This window comes from Capricornis sumatraensis, chromosome 10, assembly GCF_032405125.1.
Source record: "Capricornis sumatraensis isolate serow.1 chromosome 10, serow.2, whole genome shotgun sequence".
In the NCBI taxonomy this organism is placed as follows: domain Eukaryota; kingdom Metazoa; phylum Chordata; class Mammalia; order Artiodactyla; family Bovidae; genus Capricornis; species Capricornis sumatraensis.
Genome location: NC_091078.1, coordinates 59,739,862 through 59,761,836, shown reverse-complemented (window position 1 = coordinate 59,761,836; position 21,975 = coordinate 59,739,862). Strand labels below are relative to the sequence as shown.

The 21,975-nt window shown below is 41.0% G+C and overlaps 1 protein-coding gene across 1 annotated transcript in view; it reads left to right on the top strand.

Annotated features, from left to right (window-relative positions):
• Positions 1-21,975, top strand: part of ULK4 (unc-51 like kinase 4) — a 489,483-nt gene that overhangs the window by 198,370 nt on the left and 269,138 nt on the right. The window contains exon 30 of the mRNA XM_068982354.1: positions 5,047-5,095. Within this exon, the coding sequence (XP_068838455.1) occupies positions 5,047-5,095 (49 nt within the window). The remainder of the gene's footprint in view (positions 1-5,046; positions 5,096-21,975) is intronic.

Genomic DNA, 21,975 nt, shown 5'->3' with positions numbered 1-21,975 from the left:
CTACTAATTAGCCTTCTCTGATTCTCTTCACCACCATCTCCAGGTAGGCACAGCAGTCTCCACACTGGAACTGGCCACTCCCCTGTCTTTCAAGGCTCATGATCACCTTTCAGTCGTCTGGGCTCCTCACTAAGTTCTCCCCATGTCTGGTCACCTATACCCTGTGCATATATCTCTGATGGAAGTTGAGTTTTGTTTTCTTGTTTGGTTATGTATCTTTGGTTATGTATCTGTCAAGCCATTTAAAATGTTTTCATTGAGATATAGTTGATTTACGATGTTGTGTTGCAGGTGTACAGCAAGGTGACTCAGTTTTCCATATACACATAGTCACTCTTTTTAAGATTCTTTTCCCTCATAGGCCAGTGCAGAGTACTGAGTATAGTTCCCTGTGCCATACAGTAGGTCTTTATTAGTTGTGTGTATATGTCAAACCCAATTCCCAATTTATCCCTCCCATTCCCCCCGTTAATTGTAAGATTGTTTTCTACGTCTGTAACTCAATTTCTGTTTCGTAAATAAGTGCATTTGTACCATTCTTGCAGATTCCACGTTTAAGTGCTATTATACAATATCTGCTTGTCAGATATTTGTCAAGCCATTTGACTTGACTGAGCTTGAAGGCATTGATTTTGAGCTGTAAGATTAGCTCATGACAAGGGTTCAAAAGTGTTAATCATAACCTGACATAGTATCCAGGAAGAAGAAACGTCCCCAGTACTAAGTAAGAGCTTTATGACTAGACGGATTCCAGAATTGCAGAGATGGCGGAGAAGCCTTTGGGGAGGACATTGTTCCTGAAGGGTAGGATTGACTGGTGAGGACGGTGGCTCTAGGCTCGTGGCCCTTCTTCACGTGTGTTGTCTCCGCCCTAGGAGCAGATTAAAGCCTTCAAGTGAGGACGCAAACTCAAGACAGTGTAACTCGATGGATAGACCCCCATGTTTCTGTAGACATGTTGTAACACTTTTGGAGGCCACTTTTCTTGCCTATATAACTGAGCAAAAAGCAGGTGGAGATCCTCTGCCTGCTTTTTTCTTAAAAAAAAAAAAAAAAGCTAATAATAGTTGGAAATTCAACCCAACCTACTGCTGTATCTCTCTGAACAGAACTAGAGTGATCTCCCTGCACCAAGTTTCCCTACCTAAGTTGCACCTAGTCTTTTGTATCTAAATATTGCTAGTTTATATTTAGCTCTCTTTTCAAAGTATATGAAAAGTAGTTGTGCCAGAAAAGAGAGAAAATGAAGGCCACCTTGACTCCATAGGTCACTCAATAACTTTACCTCAAATGCCATTGTTTTTTCTTACATCAAAAGTGTTGACCTATTATTTAAAGTATACGTTAAATAATAATGAATCCTTTTGGTTATCATTTAGCATGGTTTGTGGTAAAGTTTTCTTGTAATTTGTGCTTATGGCTTCCATAGTTAGATCTCAACCAAGTATTTATCATAATTTGAATATATGGTATTTTAAATGCGTTATCAAACATCAGTAAATACTTTAAAGTTTTTATTGATACATAATTTATCAATTAATAAAATAATTCATCAATTAAAAATTAAACAAATTTCCCAACACCAATAGCAACATTTGCTTTAAGAACGGGGGGAGTTAGAATTCCAAATAATATAGCCTAAAGATTTTCACAAGTTCATTTAAAATTTTCTAATGCAAACAGTACCTGTTTTGGTAATAACATAAACCACGGATATACAAAAATCCCAGTGAATCTCCTGAAACAAACTTTGTAAGGAATATTCTTTCATCACACACACTCTTATCATTAATTACACCATTGAGGGGAAAAAGAATCCCTTCCCCAAACTCCCAAAAAAACCCAATGTAAAGTGGTCCCAGGATTGGAATTTAGAAACGGCAGTATATTCAACTTAATCATCTGGAATTACTTAAACACAGTGTGCTTAGATAGCTAACATAAAGGAAGAAAAGTTTACTCCAGTAAATAACTTCACAATCCTTTGAAGATGTGGGATAATTTCAAAAAGATCTCTACTTTGTTTTTGGTTTAGAAGATTCAGATAAATCTTGCCCTTCCTGTCCTCAGGCTGTCCATAAGCCATAGCAGTTTCATTCTTTTCAATTTTAGGAAATAACAGACTCATGTAGTAAAACGATACTGGTCATTTAAGTCATGGGGGCCAACCACAACAGAGCCCCCAAACAAGGTTGCCTTTTGCATCCTGATTTTCCAAAGTCTAGTATAATGATTTAAGACTTTCTGCCTGAATAATTCCCTGAGAATCAGCCACATCCGTGTTGTTCAGAGGTAAGCCTCGTTCTCCCTGGTCTACAGAGGCCCGAGCCCCGGAGCTGCTCCCCGGAATACCAAGTCAGAGGAGGAGCACTCCATGATTCAGAGCACATGAAGGGTTTGGTCATTTGAGAACTGAGCTACTAATTGGACCTGTGGTGATATGAAAGGAGATGTGTTAAGTAAGAAGACCCAGTTTTTAAAATCAAAATTTAAGAACATATTAAAAACTAAGCTCTCTGAAGCAGCCTGGAATCTGTGGATTTCAGATGTTTTTTATACAACTCACAATAAAACAAACTATATTTTAGGTCACTACTCAGTACACACATAAGTGAAATAAAAATGTCACAGAAACAATAGTATATGTGACACCCTTAGATATCTATTTTATTATTTTAAATTTAAGAAAATGCTTGTGAGTACTCATCACCCACTTACCAGTCACTTCCCACAGTCTGGAAAACGGATGCATTTTAGATAGTTGTAAGTGTTTGTGGCCACCCCTCTCCCATACCTGTTTCAGCATTCTTTTGGGATTACATGTGAGGTTAGTTCATGGGTCACAGAAGATGTCATAGAAAAAAAAATTTTTTTCACTAAAAGTGATTTTTTTTTTAAACCTTGAATTCGCTTTTAATTTTCCAGACGTGGCTCTAAATGATGTGTTACTCAGATCAAAGAACACAATTGTTCTGGTTGATTGTGTTCAGAAGAATGTAAGAATCGAACTGTTAGAACTTAAAAGAGTCTTAAGAGGTAGTGCAGATAAGCCTGTTTGTCATGCAGAGACCTGAAGATGAACTAGTTGCAATTTTTAAGATTGAATTAAGGTCATTTGTGTAGTCATATGACACTAGTGGTAAAGAACCTGCCTGCTAATGTAGGAGACACAAGAGACAGGAATTTGATCCCTGGGTCAGGAAGATCCCCTGGAGGAGACCATGGAAACCCACTCCAGTATTCTTGCTTGGCGAATACCATGGACAGAGGAGCCTGGAGGGCTACATAGGGTCCATAGGGTTGCAAAGAGTCGGACACGACTGAAGCAACTTAGCATGCACACATGTTGGTAATAGAACATATTTTAAAATACCATCATAAAAAGTCTGGCATTGTGAGTGTCTGCTTCTGGATTCGAATGTTGGAGTAGGGCTGTGATACAGGGAACGTCACTCCTTGGTACCACTGAGGAAACAGTGGTGCCTGTGTCCCTGTGACATTCTTGGCTTTTGGTTGCTACGGCAACCAAACTCAGAGATGTCTGTGCTTGGCTCTTTTAGGCCTGGGCCTGATAAGAGTATATATCACGAAAATTTCAGAAGTCCAGTTTGGGAAATGATGAGGTTAATATCTAGGAAACAAAGGAAGAGGAATAAGGATGTGTTGACCTAAAGTTGCATTTGGTCCTGAGTTTGTGCATTTCCTGTCCTACCCACTCATGGTATAAGGAGGTCCATCTTCATTCCTGAGCCTGCAGTTGCCCAGCAAAGTGAGAGAATGTCAATGAATTTAATACTTGTAGTCAAAACTTTTCCCCTCTGATCTATTAAGACTATAGAAAATGATCACGTTTATTTTTGCTAGATACTGAGCTAGGGCTTTCTAAGTGCATCTGTCTTTGGGGATTCACTCTGTAGCTCGTTTTTCCTTAACAGATATTTGTAAAACACTGATCTTTTTTTTTTTTTTTTTTTTTTTGCTAGTCTCATAGGCTTTTCTTTTATCAATGTAGTATTATAGACAAACAAGCTCCGGGGAGGCCAGATGATAAATTCCCTTTCTATCCACCTGACATCCTCTGTGAAATAGACAAAGAGCCAACGAAAGGAATATGCTTGTCTTGAGCGCTGTGGATTATCCTACAAAGTAAATTCTAGTCAAGTTAAGGAATTTTATTTTCTTTTTAAACTGAAGGAGGATCAACAAATTATAGTTTATGGGCCTAATATGGGAAACTGCCTCTTTTTGAAAATAAAATCTTATTGGAACACAGCCATGCTTATTAATTTATAGATTATTTATACCTACTTTTATACTATTGTGACAGAGGTAATTGTTGCTATAGAGACTGTGTGGCCTGCAAAGCCTAGAATATTTACTATTTGGCCCTTTACAGAGAAAGTTCTCTGACCCTTGGACTAAGGGAATATTTAGAGATTGAAGTATTGTTCTTAAAAAAACTGTCCCTTTTGAATAAAGGCTGTTTTCCCTTAAATTGCTTGGAGAAAGTCTTATGTTACAAATAGATAACAACTTATAACTGGGCTTGATGAAAGTGCCTAGAAGCTATTGTGTGATTGGTGTCTAGTTTTTTTTTAAGTTAAAGATCATTAAAAATCATTGTACATTAAATCATTAATGTTGAGAAAATAACTAATGAGGTATATATGAAAGATTATAGTGTGGCAAGCTTATAACTTAACTACATGAAGGATAGGTTACATTGTTTCAGCTGGCATTGCTTATTTTGATAGTCTTTATAATAATTATGAATTTTTAATACTTTTTTTACATTTGTACATATCTGTTTGAGGTTTTGCCTGCTGCAGATCAATGAGGTAAAGCTAATAGTGATTTGCAAAGAAGCCTCACATTTCTTGTGTTTAAATGTAATTCAGTGTATTAAAATGAATATTTAATCATACTATTCCTCAGTCACAGAATTTCAGCATAAAGCATGGGGCTGCAGTGCTCCATGTCAGGGCAGCAGTTTAAATAATTTTAAAAATCATTAGTAATAAATTATCTTTGCATTTTTTTTAACAGACTTGTGGAAGACAGCAAACTGATCCCACGCATTTTTGAAGTAATTCTGGTAAGAGAAGAAATATGTGTTTGAAATTCAAGTGACAAATTTAAACATTTTTAAAGTTTTGGCCACGTTGTTTGGTTGGGTGGCCTGCACAGCAGGATTATGTGTCCATGGTGTCACTTAACCTTATTGGGCCCCAGTTTCCTTGTCTGAGCTCTTGTCTAGCTCTGAGATTGTACAGGGATATTATTTAATGATCTGCCATCTTTCTGGAAATCCTTTACATTTTATTTCTATTAAGTTAAAAATTACGTTATCTACTATAGAAAGATATATATAGATGTGTGCTAGGAAGGATTGAAGGCAGGAAAAGGGGGTGACAGAGGATGAGATGGTTGGATAGCATCACTGACTCAATGAACACGCGTTTGAGCAAGCTCCAGGCAATGGTGAAGGACGGGGGAGCCTGGTGTGCTGCAGTCCGTGTGGTTGCAAAGAGTCAGACACGACTTAGCAACTGAGCAACACCAAAATATACAAAGAATACTGTATCTGAGGTTGGTTTGTGGATGAAAGGGCAGAATGATGATCGCTGTGCTTCAGTCTGCATGTTCTCACGTTCAGCATGAAGCTCTCTGTCATGACTGAGTCAGGTCAGCAGTTTGATGCCTTTGGGCAGGAAGTTGTCCTCTTCAGAATGTAGAGTAGCTCAGCTTCTGTACACCATTTTTCCCTCCCTATTCATAGAACGCAGCTTGATTGAAAACCGCCGGTTAAAGGAAACCTTTCCTCTCTGGCTACTGTGTGTAGAGAATAAAACGGGATGTAGGGTTGGCTTCTCTCACTTCTGCTAAATCTCTATTTATACTAAACTTAAATCTGAGAATTACACCGAAAACCGAGTTGGCACTTACAGCAAGGGCGTGCCCTTAGACAAAGAAGTGTTCTCTTGTACCTCGGTGGGTTGTCCCCCTTTACCAAAAACTTCCCCTCCGTGGCTGCCAGTGCAAGCAGCAGAGGAGGGGACCCGTCCCTAGACAGATCAGTGGAACCTGACTCGGGCGTCCATAGAGCAATAGCTTATACCGTCAGATAACCCTACACATGGAAAATTAGCTCTCTCTAATCATCTTAAAACGTTAATCTGCATGTTACTTGTGCTCTGATAGGGCTCTATGGTTCAAACATCCTTTTTCTTGGCCACAGATTGCTCTTGGAGGAGAGCTATGGGGTTTGCTGAGCTATTTGAATTAGGTCGGGAATAGACGTGGGGATGGGTGGTATTCCCAAAGCATGCGCAAGTGACACCAAGATGACCTAGAGCTGTCATCCGAAGAGGATAGAACTGCTTCCGGTGGTCAAAGGGGATTTTAAAGTGTCAGGAGAAGATAGTGGCAACCTCCTTCAAAAGGTCCCGTGCACGCACTGCTGCACTCCATGCCCCGACCCTGTAGCAAGCCACCGCTGACCCACACCTCCGCCGGAGACTCCTGGACACTCACAGGCAAGTCTAGGTCAGTCTCTTATGGGGATGCAGATGAGATGCAAAGCAGCATGCAGATGAAGGCAGTGTTTTTTGGGCACTCCGCTTGGGTCCTAAGCCCAGTGGAGCCACGCTCCCAATCCTCTGGCCCCGCTTCGTGATGGGCCCTGAGAGCTGCACCCGAGGGGCAGATCTGGGCCGTGGGAGCTACAGTTATACAAGGCAGTTCGCCAGCTGGGTCAGGCACTTGAGGGAGCCAAGGGTTGCTGGGAAGGAAGGGGCAGTGAAGGTGGTCCAGGCCCGGAGCATCCTCCCCTCTGCTCCATCCCCACGTGATACCAAAGGGCCTCTGTCCTCGTTACAGCCAGCAGGGAAGGGATCAGTGAGGTGGCTCCCCTACATTCCCTGGTTTTGTCTGCAAGGGAAACATACTTGCTCGGTGGCTTTCCTCTCTCTCCTGGTCTCAGCAGAGCCCAAGAACATAGCCAGAGGAACCATGAGAATCTGCCCCCAGTCCTCAGGCCTTGCTCTAGTGCCCACTTGTTTCGCTTCCAGCAGAGCAACCTTCAGGCATTCAGGAGGAAAAACAGAGAAAATAGAGAAACAGCTGTCTGGTGGGGATTGTTAAGCTTCGCCTGGCAGTATATGCATCTCTCACCTTCCGCAGGACATACATCACTTGCTAATTTGTTGTGGAGTCGGATTTGTGTTTGGAGGGCCATGGTTGCCGTAAACTGCTGGGTAGAGCTACACGGTTGGGCAGGGGCCAGGAGCCAAGGCTGTCCTCTCTCAGCCACATCTGGCTTGTGCTTGAAAACAGACTTGGTGTTGCAGACACAGAGAGCTGGAGCTTGACAAGACCTGAAACTCTTGGTGTTACTCACCCCCTTGCTGTGTCCAGGGGGCTTCTGACCTGCTAAGATCACTACAGCTCCTTATGGCTGATAGAAAGTTCTCATCCCGCCTTTGGCAGTCATCTCAAGGTCTGAAATCCCACATGTGGAAAATTCCCCCTTGTGGCTTACCAACCCCTGCCTCCCTCCCTGCAATAACATGCTGAATCTTTGTATCACAGCAAGGCTTCATATTGTGCAAATGTTTAATTGATCAGTGCCACCATTTAAACCCTTGTCGTTGGGTTGTAGCTGTCACAGGGAGTGGGTGGAGGTTACACACACTCTCCAGGTCAGGATTCCAGCTGGTCACATGTTGTGTGACTTCAGAGGCATTTTTAGGTGAGACCCTTCCTCCAGATAGAACAGCTCCATACTCAAGTTTCTTGTAGGCTCTTATTTTTTTTTTTTAATGTATTTAAAAGTATATTTTTAAAAAATTGTAAAGAAAAAACAGTTGGAAATTACTTTTTGGGGACAGGACTTTTGATGTTCTTGAAGAATATTCTCGAATCCTTATTGTGTTTGCATCTTTCTTGAGTTGAATAATCTGAACTTTTTTCTCTGTATAAATACATTTTTAATCAATGCAGTGTCTTTTTTAGCAGTTATCCTATGAACTACTGCCTTGTCCTTTTTACATTTTTGTCACTGAGCTAGGAATAATAGAGGGTTTTATTGATCTGTGCTGTACATTTTTTTTTTTAAATTTTAACATTTCTGAAACTGGACTGTACTTCCCAAACCAGTGACATTTAACAGTTGCCTTCAGCCAGGTGACCTGGTTGTCATTGCCTTAACCGCTACATTTCAGTTTTTCTTTTCTTTTTATTAGTGCCCAAGAATAATGTGTTATAAAAAATACGTCTAAGTTTAAAAGAACTCTTTCAATAAAAATAAAATGAAGATTCTGTAGTAGTAAGAAATCACGCCGTAGTTTAATTGGCAGCATTTTTCTTCTGTAGTGCTTGATAAAATAACGGTGCACCTTAGAACTGACGGATTCCTAGACTCAAGGAAACACAGTGTATACTTTAGTTGGTTTGGTTTCTAAGTTCAAGGGCCTAGGTGGTGTCTGGTGTATATAAAGCAGCTTCTCGTGGTGGTTTGATCAATCAGAACAAGACATGATGAAAAGATTGGACTGAGACCCCTCGGCTACTGCTCGTGTCTTCTGGCCACTCATTAAAAAACAAAGCAGCATTTGACCTGTTTGGCTGGTGGTCCACTGTGATCTCTTGATGATTTTTTTCTTTACTCTCAGCCCAAAACTGTTTTCCATCTTTGGTTTGATGTACCTAAAGCTTGATAATGGAGTTTATAAGTTCCTTCTTGTCTTGAGTTTCCCATATGATATGCACTTTTACCCACGATGTAAGACACCCTGAGATGTTTTCCTTTAAGAAAGGAAAACTGTCTCATCTGGTGGGCAGGGATTGTAGTCAGCATCTGTGTCTTTCCTGCAGGCCTAGAGGAAGGTGAAGATTGAAGGCAGAGAGAGAAAGAGAGTACTGTGATTTCCAAGGGAGGGAGTGATGGGCTCTCCTCCATGTAGGGAGAGGAGTCTCACAGAAGCGACCTTTTAACAGGGGGTTGTCGTGAGGAGAAGGGCCTTGCAGCTAGGATATGGTGAGTACTTAAATGTGCCTACACCAGTGCCAGGGAGAGATGGTAGGGAGTGAGTACTTTGGGACCAGATCCTGCAGGTCTTTATGCTGTGGTTCTTCCTTATTTGTTGGCTTTGCAAATAATCTATACTCTTCAAAATCAGGATCCTCTAAACAAAGTGGTAGTTACCAGTGCAGAGAGGGAAGGGAGGAGGGGCCAATACAGGAGTTAGAGGACTGAGTACATTTATGTATAAAATAAGCTACAAGGCTATATTGTACATGGGGAATATAGCCAGTATTTTATAATAACTATTAATGTAGTGTAACCTTTAAAAGAGGTGAATCAATATATTCTGCACCTATAACATATATTATTGTACATAAACTATACTTCCACTTAAAAATTAAAAAGTCAGGATTCTCTACTTAAAAAAAATCTTTTTGAGCCCCTTTGCAGCCGGGGCAGCATGCAGTGAGGATGTCAACTGCCTGGCCAAGGGGTTGTGTTGGGGGGAGAATCAGGCTTAATTAGGGTCATGAGCTTACATTGGAAATTTGAAACAGGTCGAAAGCTGGATTTTGGGAGCTGTCTGCAGTTTCCATCAGTGAGGCTTTTGAGATCAGCCAGAGGGACTCTGGGAAGGAAGCTTAAAAGACAGAACTGGTCTCAGAGGTTTGAGCTAAGGGCCCAGGAGTTGTAGCATCGCATTCAGGCCAGGGAGCAGGCAGGATATTTTTAATCCTGGGTTCCACCGGCAAGTGTCCCCACACTTGGCAGGTCAGGTGGTGGGTAGAGCCAAGTAGCTGATGGCTTACAAAAAGGAGCTGCCGCAGCAGCTGGGTGCTGCTTCCCTGGCAGGGTCCACCTGCGTGAGATGCCGCATTTTCCCTGACAGCACAAGGCCAGTGCTGGACAGAGCGGAGGCTCAGGCAGCATGCCCTGAATTAAGCCAGACTCCCATACACAGGCCGCAGGGTCTACGACCCTTAGGCAGTCTGGATCTGCTTAATAAATGGGGACTCCTCGGGAAAGTCAATCACAGGAGGGCCTGATGGCTTGGGTTTTGAGTGTCAATTTGCTGGATGAGCCGGATGGAAAGCCTTCTCCCTTTCTGCTTCTTTCCTCTTTCCTCCTTGGAAAGTGTTCCAAAGAGTAAACGTTGTGTTTAAATGAGTCTTAAGTATGAATTTGGATGGATCAGCCTTTGGATTTTGCTATAACTCTGATCTCTCCTCATTTTATTTCAGTGGTTTTTTCTTTCGGCCTACTTCCATAAATCATTTTAACGCTGAGTAATATGGGCAACCTGTATTTTATTGGAAAAAATCTATATTCATAGCAGATTTTCCAATATGTGCCAAAATATCACTGTCATGATATTTTATGTCTATTCCAGAGCAAACAATTAAAGAGCAATTTCATTGGCAAATGTTAACAATAAAAATGGGATTAGCAATACACTAGTTTGACAATTATATTGTTTTAGCAGTTCTCAGTGATAGCAGTTGAAGCAAGCTTGAGTAAATCTTCCAAGTCAATGGTACCTTTAGGAAAGAATCTCTTTATGGACTTTTGGTGGTGCGTTGCTTCAGTCCTGTTTAATCCCCAGTGGATGCCTGAAAACACAGGGTGTGATCAAACCCTGTGTGCATGTGTGCTAAGTCTCTTCAGTCACGTCCAACTCTTTCTAACCCTATCGACCATAGCCCACCGGGCTCCTCTATCCATGTCATTCCCCAGGCAAGAATACTGGCATAGGTTGCCATTCCCTTCTCCGGGGGATCTTCCCAACCCAGGGATCGGACCACATCTCTTAAGTCTCCTGCGTTGGCAGGCAGTTTTTTTTTTTTTTTTTTTTTTTTACCACCAGGGCCACTTGGAAAGCCCTGTGGACCTTTGGAGCATAAAGGATTTAATCACTGAGATACTAAGGTAGTACACACTGGTAGCCACATCACACTTAAGAAATGTTTCTAATCCCGAGTATTCATCAGACTTTTACAGTTACTTTGATTCATTCTAGTTGCAGCCCATATAATGTGAGTTGGTTCTTAGGGTTAAAACGACAAGTTCCTTATAGGCTAAGACTCTGTTTGTGTTCCATATGCCATTGATAAGCTTCTGCTATGCACTTGAGCGTGAATTTCTAAAACAGCAAACATGGTTTGATTCCAATTTCAAAATGCTTGGCCTAGGAAAGTACTTTAAAAGTTACACAAAGAGTAGTTACTGGATGCAGGGAGTGAATCTGATTCTTCAACCTACATGAATGCCTGTCGGGGTTTCTGTGGATTGTAGGATGGACTGATAACCAATTCATGTTGTATATGAAGATGAATTTATACACTGCTAACATACTGCCATTAAAGTGTGTACTTTGAAGTGTTTTATTGGGGATTGGGAAGGAGGTTAATTTGCACATATCTATTCCTAGTAGCTTGTGTCATAAATGTATATTTGCAGGATAATTCTTTCGGGCAGAGGTGCAATGTATTGATACTGGCTTCAATGAAGTGAATTTGTTCACGTAGCAACGGAACCAGTGGCTTTGATCTGATCAATACCATGTTACCTAGTTAGATGAATAAATGGGTTGAAGCTTAGTAAAATAAACGTATCAATAACTTGGGTAAAGCATGATTGGTTTCTGCATAACCAGCCCAATTGGGCTTTGAAAGAATATGGACTTTAAGTTAAAAGCTACAAGTTATACTCATTGAAAAAAATGCTGAAATAAGGCTTAGGGTACCTTTGGCCAATCTCAGGGCACATAGTGAGAGTGTCACATAGGGCTTCTCCCAAGCCAACGGGATCTTGAGTTTTATCATCATCATTCTTGTTTCTCGGGCTTCCCTGGTGTCTCAGACGGTAAAGAATCTGCCTGCAGTGGAGGAGACCTGGGTTCGATCCCTGGATTGGGAAGGTCCCCTGGAAGGAGGGTATGGCCCCACCCACTCCAGTATTCTTGCCTGGAGAAGCCCCATGGGCAGAGGAGTCTGGTGGGCCACAGTCCTTGGGGTCCCAAAGAGTCGGACACAGCTGAGCGACCAAGCACAAGCACATTCTTGTTTGTAGTTCTGCTCCAATTCCTGCGCTTCACATTGAGGAAACATACTAACTCTTCCTTCTTTCTTCTCTACAAGGAGGTGGCCTAGTTGCAAAGCATAAAAGGAGAAGGTGATAAGTACTTACTTCCGTAGAGTGTAAGCTTTTGTGTTTTTTTTTTTTTAATTCTTAGTTGATGGTGTAATGAAACTTGTGAAGTAAGGGTAAAATTAGGGCACAGCAAGTGAGTGAAACGTCCTTGAGAATAAGTTACAGACGAGTGAAGAGAGGTGTGGTCTAATAAAGTGTCATGAGAGGGAATTGAGAGGAAACAAACACTGGGTTAAATTTTGAAAAGCGAAAGCGTTAGTGTAGTGCTGGGAGGAGAGGAAGGACTCCCGGTTGAAGGTCTGTGAATCTTAGGTACTTCCGTGCGCCTCTGCCCCTGCACTCATCTCATTCCCTGGGCTGCTGATTAAATTTCTCATGCCGACCTGCGCTTTTCAGCATGGTAGCCAGCAGCCACATAGAGCACAACAAACAACACGTGAAACATGGCTGGTCTGAATTGAGATGCAGTCTAAGTGTCAGATACATACCAAATTTCCAAGGGAAAAATGAATGTAAAGCAGTTGAGTAATTTTCTTGTGTTGATTATATGTTTAAATGACCGTATTTGGAGTATATTGGGCTAAATGGACTATTATTAAAATTAATTTTGTTTCTTTCCCCCTTTTTTTTTACTTTGACTTTCAGAATATTAAAAATACGTTGCTTGCATTCTATTTCTGTTGGATTGTGCTGCAGTAGGTGATTTCCTATCTATTTCCTCCATCGCATTGTGAATTTCCCTTCAGGAGGAAGTCACTCTGAACACAGCCACATTTGTCTCCTGCACATTGTCCTCCCTGCTTTTTGCTTTGCAATACTTGTATGGGATGGTTAAATAGCATCACTGACTCAGTGGACATGAGTTTGAGCAAACTCTGGGAGACAGTGAAGGACAGGGAAGCCTGGGATGCTGCAGTCCATGGGGTCACAAAGAGTCAGACAGGATTTAGCGACTAAACAACAACATTTTATTAGTGAAGAAGTGAGGGAGGCAAGGTGTGGCTGTTCAGTTTAGACCCTTTCCTCCTAGAGTGCAATCACAGTTGACCTTTCTCCCTTGATGGTGGATTGGAAGGTGAAACAGTAGGAAGGGCCGCCATTCTTTAGTATAATATATTCACAAAAGGCAGTGTGGTGGTAGCTCCCCTGAATTTTGGCCTTGACTAGTGATATCACTCACTTTTGCTTCTTTCCTAGTGCTGCTTTATCTGACGATGCCCAGCCATTGGTCAACTTTGGGTTCAGGCTTGTGTTAAAATGCCCACTGTGGTCATCAGGCCTTGCCCATTCTCATAGCTCCAGAGTCCCATGTGTTTGGGGCTCTTTGATAGATGGAACCAAGTAAAATAGCCTGTGGTAAGTATAAAGAGTTACTGAAAGAGTCAAGTTTAAAAGCGATGATCATTCTTTCTCAATATATGGCCAGCGAATGGTACATTTTCTTGAAATTCTTTGGTAATGTAGGAACCCGTGAGGTTATTCACGTGTTAAACTACCGAGAATACTAACTAAGGAATGTGGGAATACCACTAAAAAGTCCCTAGTTTTGAAGAAAGCAGCAAACATCTACTAGCATTTGCTTTTCATGTTCTTTGCATTTGTTTTCTTGGATGAGTAAGAGAGAGCAGGATTTATGTGCTTACCCAGCACCACAGAGGGTTTTCAGGCTGAGCCAGGAAATCTGATGCACTAAAGTAGTTTACAGATTTATGGGAAAAGGAGAGCTTTTTAAATAGTTATAGCAAGTGAAATTGCATTTTGGATTTATTAGAGGTACCAAATTGGAGGAGGACTGTGATGAGCCAGTGAGGGCAAGTTATTACAAAGGATTTTTTAGTTTATTTTTGCTGACAACAAAAACAGTACATGCTTGTAAAAAGTTCAAACAGTACAGAAATGTCAAAGATAGAATGTGAAAGTCTTCCTAATAGTTCGATGCTTATTTTCTTCACTATGTTGTGTGTATGTATTATATCTCTCTTTTCTTTAAAAAAAATGGGACCTCTCTTTTCTTTTAAAAAATTTTAAAAAATAATATATTTTGTATCTATCTTACATTGTAATGTTCACGGCAGCAGGGTATGTGTGTGTACACCCATGTGCTGTACTGTGCCTAATTGCTCAGTCGTATCCAACTCTTTGGAGCCCCATGGACTGTACCCGCCAGGCTCCTCTGTCCATGGGGATTCTCCAAGCGAGAATACTGGAGTGGGTTGCCATGTCCTTCTCCAGGGTATCATCCCAATCCACAGATCGAACCCGGGTTGCATTGAAGGCAAATTCTTTATTGTCAGAGCCACGAGGGAAGCCCATGAATACTGGAGTGGGTAGCCTATCCCTTCGCCAGGGGATCTTCCTAACCCAGGAATCAAACTGAGCCTCCTGCATTGCAGGTGCGTTCTTTTACCAGCGGAGCTACCAGGGAAGCCCCATGTACGTCTGTAGGCATTATTTATTTCTATTATGTGTTAAATGTATAATTTAATGCGTTCTCACATATGTGTATTCCATCGAAATAATGAACACAACCATCATCCTCCAAAGTTTCCTTGTGCTTATTTTTAATCTATCCCCTGATCTCCACTCCTGTCCCAGGCAACTATTAATTCACTTACAGTCTCTGTAGATTAGGTTGCATTTTCTAGAATTTTATATAAATGAGTAGTAAGGGGTGGACTCTTTTATTTTTTAATGAATCTCTGGCTTCTTTTATTGAACATACTTTTTCCTAGGGAGAAAGCATTAGGTCTGATGTGACCCATGGGGTTTTATTAGAATCCTTGAGAAGGTTGAGAAGTTCTCTTTCATTCCTAGTTTGCTGAGAGATTTCACTGTAATGGACTATTTCTCTTCATCTATTAAAATGATCATGTGATTCTTTTTTTTTTTTTTAGATTTTTATTTTTACTTTATTTTACTTTACAATATTGTATTGGTTTTGCCATACATTGACATGAATCCACCACGGGTGTACATGCGATCCCAAACATGAACCCCCCCTCCCACCTCCCTCCCCACAACATCCCTCTGGGTCATCCCCATGCACCAGCCCCAAACATGCTGTATCCTGCATCGGACATAGACTGGTGATTCAATTCTTACATGATAGTATACATGTTTCAATGCCACTCTGCCAAATCATCCCACCCTCTCCCTCTCCCTCTATAAAAACTATAAAACTCCGCTATACACATCTGTGTCTTTTTTGCTGTCTTGCATACAGGGTCATCATTGCCATCTTTCTAAATTCCATATATATGTGTTAGTATACTGTATTGGTGTTTTTCTTTCTGGCTTACTTCACTCTGTATAATCGGCTCCAGTTTCATCCATCTCATCAGAACTGATTCAAATGTATTCTTTTTAACGGCTGAGTAATACTCCATTGTGTATATGTACCACAGCTTTCTTATCCATTCCTCTGCTGATGGACATCTAGGTTGTTTCCATGTCCTGGCTATTATAAACAGTGCTGCGATGAACATTGGGGTACATGTATCTCTTTCAATTCTGGTTTCCTCAGTGTGTATGCCCAGCAGTGGGATTGCTGGGTCATATGGCAGTTCTATTTGCAATTTTTTAAGGAATCTCCACACTGTTCTCCATAGTGGCTGTACTAGTTTGCATTCCCACCAACAGTGTAGGAGGGTTCCCTTTTCTCCACACCCTCTCCAGCATTTATTGCTTGTAGACTTTTGGATCGCAGCCATTCTGACTGGTGTGAAGTGGTACCTCATTGTGATTTTGATTTGCATTTCTCTAATAATGAGTGATGTTGAGCATCTTTTCATGTGTTTGTTAGCCATCCGTATGTCTTCTTTGGAGAAATGTCTATTGAGTTCTTTGGCCCATTTTTTGATTGGGTCATTTATTTTTCTGGAATTGAGCTGCATAAGTTGCTTGTATATTTTTGAGATTAGTTGTTTGTCAGTTGCTTCATTTGCTATTATTTTCTCCCATTCAGAAGGCTGTCTTTTCACCTTGCTTATATTTTCCTTTGTTGTGCAAAGCTTTTAATTTTAATTCGATCCCATTTGTTTGTTTTTGCTTTTATTTCCAGAATTCTGGGAGGTGGATCATAGAGGATCCTGCTGTGATTTATGTTGGAGAGTGTTTGCCTATGTTCTCCTCTAGGAGTTTTATAGTTTCTGGTCTTACATTTAGATCTTTAATCCATTTTGAGTTTATTTTTGTGTGCGGTGTTAGAAAGTGATCTAGTTTCATTCTTTTACAAGTGGTTGACCAGTTTTCCCAGCACCACTTGTTAAAGAGATTGTCTTTACTCCATTGTATATTCTTGCCTCCTTTGTCAAAGATAAAGTGTCCATATGTGTGTGGATTTATCTCTGGGCTTTCTATTTTGTTCCATTGATCTATATTTCTGTCTTTGTGCCAGTACCATACTGTCTTGATGACTGTGGCTTTGTAGTAGAGCCTGAAGTCAGGCAAGAAATTACTGATTTGTGTGTGTGTGTTAAACTAGTCTGGCCACCTGGAGTTAAAACCTGTCATGCTCTGTTTTTTTTTAATATATAACATTCAATTTGATTTAGTAGAAGTTCTAAGTATTTTTGTGACTGTGTCTGTGAAGGATGTTGTTCTATGGTTTTTTTAGAATCTTTTTCTGATTTTTGTATCAGGGGAATGTTGGCCCCAGGGAATGAGTTGGAATATGTTCCCTTCACTTTAGTTTTTTGGAAAAAATGTCTTTCAGAAGTGGTATTTATTTTCTCCTTAAATGTTTAGTAAAAATAACCAGTGAAGCCACTTGGGCTTGAAGTTATCTTTGTGGGAAAGTTTTAAAGTATAAATTTATTTTTATGAATGGATGTACAGTTAATTCAGTTTATTTCTTGATATCTTCAAGGAATTTGTGTATTTCATTTAAGTTGTCAAATTTATTGGCATGAGGTTGTTATGATGCTGCCTTATTATCCTTTTAGTGTTTGAGAATCTATAGTGATGCCTCCCTCTCATTTCTCATACTGCTTATTTGAATAGTAATGAGAAATTGACTGTTTGCTCTCTTTCTGTTTTTTCCTCCTCTGATTTAGTTAGCTAGAGGTTTACTTTATTTGCCTTTATTTGCCTTCTGAAAGAAGAACTCGCTTTTGGTTTTATTGATTTTCCCCCTGATTTGTTTTTCATTAATTTCTGCTCTTTATTATACCCTTTTCTCTATTTTCTTGGGGTTAGCTTTTCACTTTTATTCTAATTTTTAAAGAAATGCTGAGGTTATGAGTTTATGACTTCTGTCTTACTAATGTGATCATTTAGTACTATAAATCTCCATCTAAGCACTGTCCTGGTTCCATCCTACAAAATTTAGATGTTTCATTTTCATCCAGTTCAGCATAATTTGTAATTTCCGTTGTGATTTCTTTTTTGATTCACGGATTATTTAGAAGTCTGTTATTTAGTTTTCCCATATTTGCGGCTCACATGTATATTTTAGTTGATTTCAGTTTAATTACACTGTGGTTAGAGAACATCCTTTGTATGCTTTACATCCTATACAGTTTCTTCAGACTTGTTTTATCACCCAGTCTGTGGTCTGTTTTGGTAAATGGTAAATGTTTCCCCTATACTTGTGGAGAAAGTGTAACTGCTGTTGTTGGTTGGAATGCCCTGCGAATGTCGATGAAGTCAAGGTGGCTCTTACGGTCTGTTCAAATCTGTGTCTTTACTGGTATTCTGTCAACTTGTCTGTCACTTTTGAGAGGGGGTGATGGTGTCTCTGACTATACTTGTGTCTTTGGTTATTTCTGTTTTGGTTATACCATTTTTGTTTTCTGCTTTGTAGCTCTGTTAGTCCATGTAAAAATTAAACTTGGGATTATGTGTTATCTTGAAGAGTGGAACTGTTGATCATAATGAGATTCTCCTCTTTCTTCCTGGTCATATTTTTTCTCCTAAAATTCACTTTATCTGCTGTTACTATCACCACTGCAGCTTTCTTTGATTAGTAGTGCTGCTGCTGCTGAGTCGCTTCAGTCGTGTCTGACTCTGTGCGACACTATAGACGGCAGCCCACCAGGCTCCCCAGTCCCTGGGATTCTCCAGGCAAGAACACTGGAGTGGGTTGCCATGTCCTTCTCCAGTGCATAAAAGTGAAAAGTAAAAGTGAAGTAGCTCCGTGTCTGACTCCTAGCTACCCCATGGACTGCAGCCTATCAGGTTGCTCCATCCATGGGATTTTCTAGGCAAGAGTACTGCAGTGGGGTGCCATCACCTTCTCCGGATTAGTAGTGCTCAGTTCAGTTCAGTTCAGTTCAGTTGCTCAGTTGTGTCCGACTCTTTGCAACCCCACGAATCGCAGCACGCCAGGCGTCCCTGTCCATCACCATCTCCTGGAGTTCACTCAGACTCATGTCCATCGAGTCCGTGATGCCATCCAGCCATCTCATCCTCGGTCGTCCCCTTGTCCTCCTGCCCCCAATCCCTCCCAGCATCAGAGTCATTTTCAATGAATCAACTCTTCGCACGAGGTGACCAAAGTACTGGAGTTTCAGCTTTAGCATCATTCCTTCCAAAGAAATCCCAGCAAAGAAATAGAGGAAAACAACAGAATGGGAAAGACTAGAGATCTCTTCAAGAAAATTAGAGATACCAAGGGAACATTTCATGCAAAGATGGGCTTGATAAAGGACAGAAATGGTATGGACCTAACAGAAGCAGAAGATAAGAAGAAGAGGTGGCAAGAATACATGGAAGAACTGTACAAAAAAGATCTTCACGACCCAGATAATCATGATGATGTGATCACTAATCTAGTGGAGGTGATGGAATTCTAGTTGAGCTATTTCAAATCCTGAAAGATGATGCTGTGAAAGTGCTGCACTCAGTATGCCAGCAAAAATGGAAAACTCAGCAGTGGCCACAGGACTGGAAAAGGTCAGTCTTCATTCCAATTCCAAAGAAAGACAATGCAAAAGAATGCTCAAACTACCGCACAATTGCACTCATCTCACATGCTAGTAAAGTAATGCTCAAAATTCTCCAAGCCAGGCTTCAGCAATACGTGAACCATGAGCTCCCTGATGTTCAAGCTGGTTTTAGAAAAGGCAAAGTAGCCAGAGATCAAATTGCCAACATCTGCTGGATCATGGAAAAAGCAAGAGAGTTCCAGAAAAACATCTCTTTCTGCTTTATTGACTATGCCAAAGCCTTTGACTGTGTGGATCAAAATAAACTGTGGAAAATTCTGAAAGACATGGGAATACCAGACCACCTAACCTGCCTCTTGAGAAATCTATATGCAGGTCAGGAAGCAACAGTTAGAACTGGACATGGAACAACAGACTGGTTCCAAATAGGAAAAGGAGTCCATCAAGGCTGTATATTGTCACCCTGCTTATTTAACATATATGCAGAGTACATCATGAGGAACGCTGGACTGGAAGAAACACAAGCTGGAATCAAGATTGCCGGGAGAAATATCAATAACCTCAGATATGCAGATGATACCACCCAGAAAGTGAAGAGGAACTAAAAAGCCTCTTGATGAAAGTGAAAGAGGAGAGCAAAAAAGTTGGCTTAAAGCTCAACATTCAGAAAACGAAGATCATGGCATCTGGTCCCATCACTTCACGGGAAATAGATGGGGAAACAGTGGAAATAGTGTCAGACTTTATTTTTGGGGGCTCCAAAATCACTGCAGATGGAGATTGCAGCCATGAAATGAAAAGACGCTTACTCCTTGGAAGGAAAGTTATGACCAACTGAAAAGCAGAGAGATTACTTTGCCAACAAAGGTTCATCTAGTCAAGGCTGTGGTTTTTCCAGTAGTCATGTATGGATGTGAGAGTTGGACTGTAAAGAGAACTGATCGCCAAAGAATTGATGCTTTTGAACTGTGGTGTTGGAGAAGACTCTTGAGAGTCCCTTGGACTGCAAGGAGATACAACCAGTCCATTCTAAAGGAGATCAGTCCTGGGATTTCTTTGGAAGGAATGATGCTAAAGCTGAAACTCCAGTACTTTGGCCACCTCATGTGAAGAGTTGACTCATTGGTAAAGACTCTGATGCTGGGAGGGATTGGGGGCAGGAGAAGAAGGGGACGACAGAGGATGAGATGGCTGGATGGCATCACTGACTCGATGGACGTGAGTCTGAGTGAACTCCAGGAGTTGGTGATGAACAAGGAGGCCTGGTGTGCTGTGATTCATGGGGTCGCAGAGAGTCAGACACGACTGAGCAACTGAACTGAACTGATGATCACCTCCGGATAAACTACTAGACAGAGCAGCCAAGGGCTCCCTGAGCACAAAGGGTCACAAATCAAAACCAAAAACTCACATCACGTGTTTTATTGAATCATTTAAGTATGTACAATGAGAAGCAAGGTATAGGGTAGATTAACACATTTTAAATAGGGTGCAAGCAGGGTGAAGTACACTCCTTCTGAATCCTGGGTAACAATATGTTAATATCCCCCCGCCTTCATGAACCTTCCTCTGAGTTGAGTCTGAGGATCACAGCCCATTACTGGAAAGTATCTCACACCAATAACACATACTTGGAGAGACATGTATATTTGGCCCTGTTTGTACTTGGTAGTGAACTGGCTCACCATCCATGGGTTTTATTTGTGTTTTTTAAGCAAAGAACACACCGGACCTGGATAGATGTCATTGACGTGTGAGTTAGTGAAAACTTCATGTATACTGAATGTTTTTGGTGCTTGCTGTTGTAGTATTCAGTTTATTTATTTATTTACTTTTTAATGTAAATTTATTTATTTTAATTGGAGGTTAATTACTTTACAATATTGTGTTGGTTTTGCCATATATCAGTTTAATATTTAGTACATCATGAGTATTTAGGGTCCAGTCATCTTATGTATGTTTAATGACTCATGAACGCTAGGTTTCCTCCAGTTCTGTTCACGTCTAGCATATACTCTAGAATAGACTCTAGCATATACTCTTATACTGGGTATGCCGTGTCATTTAGGCATCACGCGTTCCATTTTTTCTTCCATCTCAGAATTAAATCCTCCTTGTAATATGGAAGTGTAGTTTACACCACCTCCTATTTCATGCGAGGATCTTTCAGCAGCATACTTCTATTTTTAGTGCCTTCTCATCCCATGCATCCTGAAATCGAATTCCTGCCAAACCCTATGTGAGCCGACTGTGGCTCCTGCCCCACGTCCTCCTCACTCTTTCTTCCCAGCTCTGCTGTCAGCATGCTACCAGCTCAGTTTACTGAATAGACAGTGAGTAGACCTACCTTTCTTCTTCTCAGGACCTTTGCTTCTGCCAGTCCCTCTCCCCAGAATATTCTTCTCCCATCTCTTTGCATGACTGAGTGCATCTCATCCTTCAGATTTCAGAGAGATCTTTCTACCTCATCCAAACTGTGAGGACATGGGCCTGTCTCTCTAGCCTCACCTGCCGTCTGGCACAGAGTACCGTTAGGTGGCCCCCCGTTACATATCAAGTAGCTAAGGTGTCACGCATTATTACTTCTAGTGTAGTGCTAGATTTAACATGCACGCTTCTGAAAGGACTTAGTTGCAAACAAGTCCTTTCACTTTTACAACACTCATTGGCCACAGGCTTTAGTCTCTGCAAAAATCCCTCAGTTGGTAGTGTGTTAACTAGAGTACATTATCAGACGCAGAAAACCTTGTCTGCATCATTCAATTTATGTGTATTTTTTGAGATTTGTTTTATAGCCAAGAATATGGCCTTTTGGTGTATGTTCTGTGGATGCTTGAAAGGAATGTGTATTCTGCAGTTATTGGTTGAAGTGACTCTGTTGGATGGTGGTGCTGTTTAGCTCTATATTGCTGA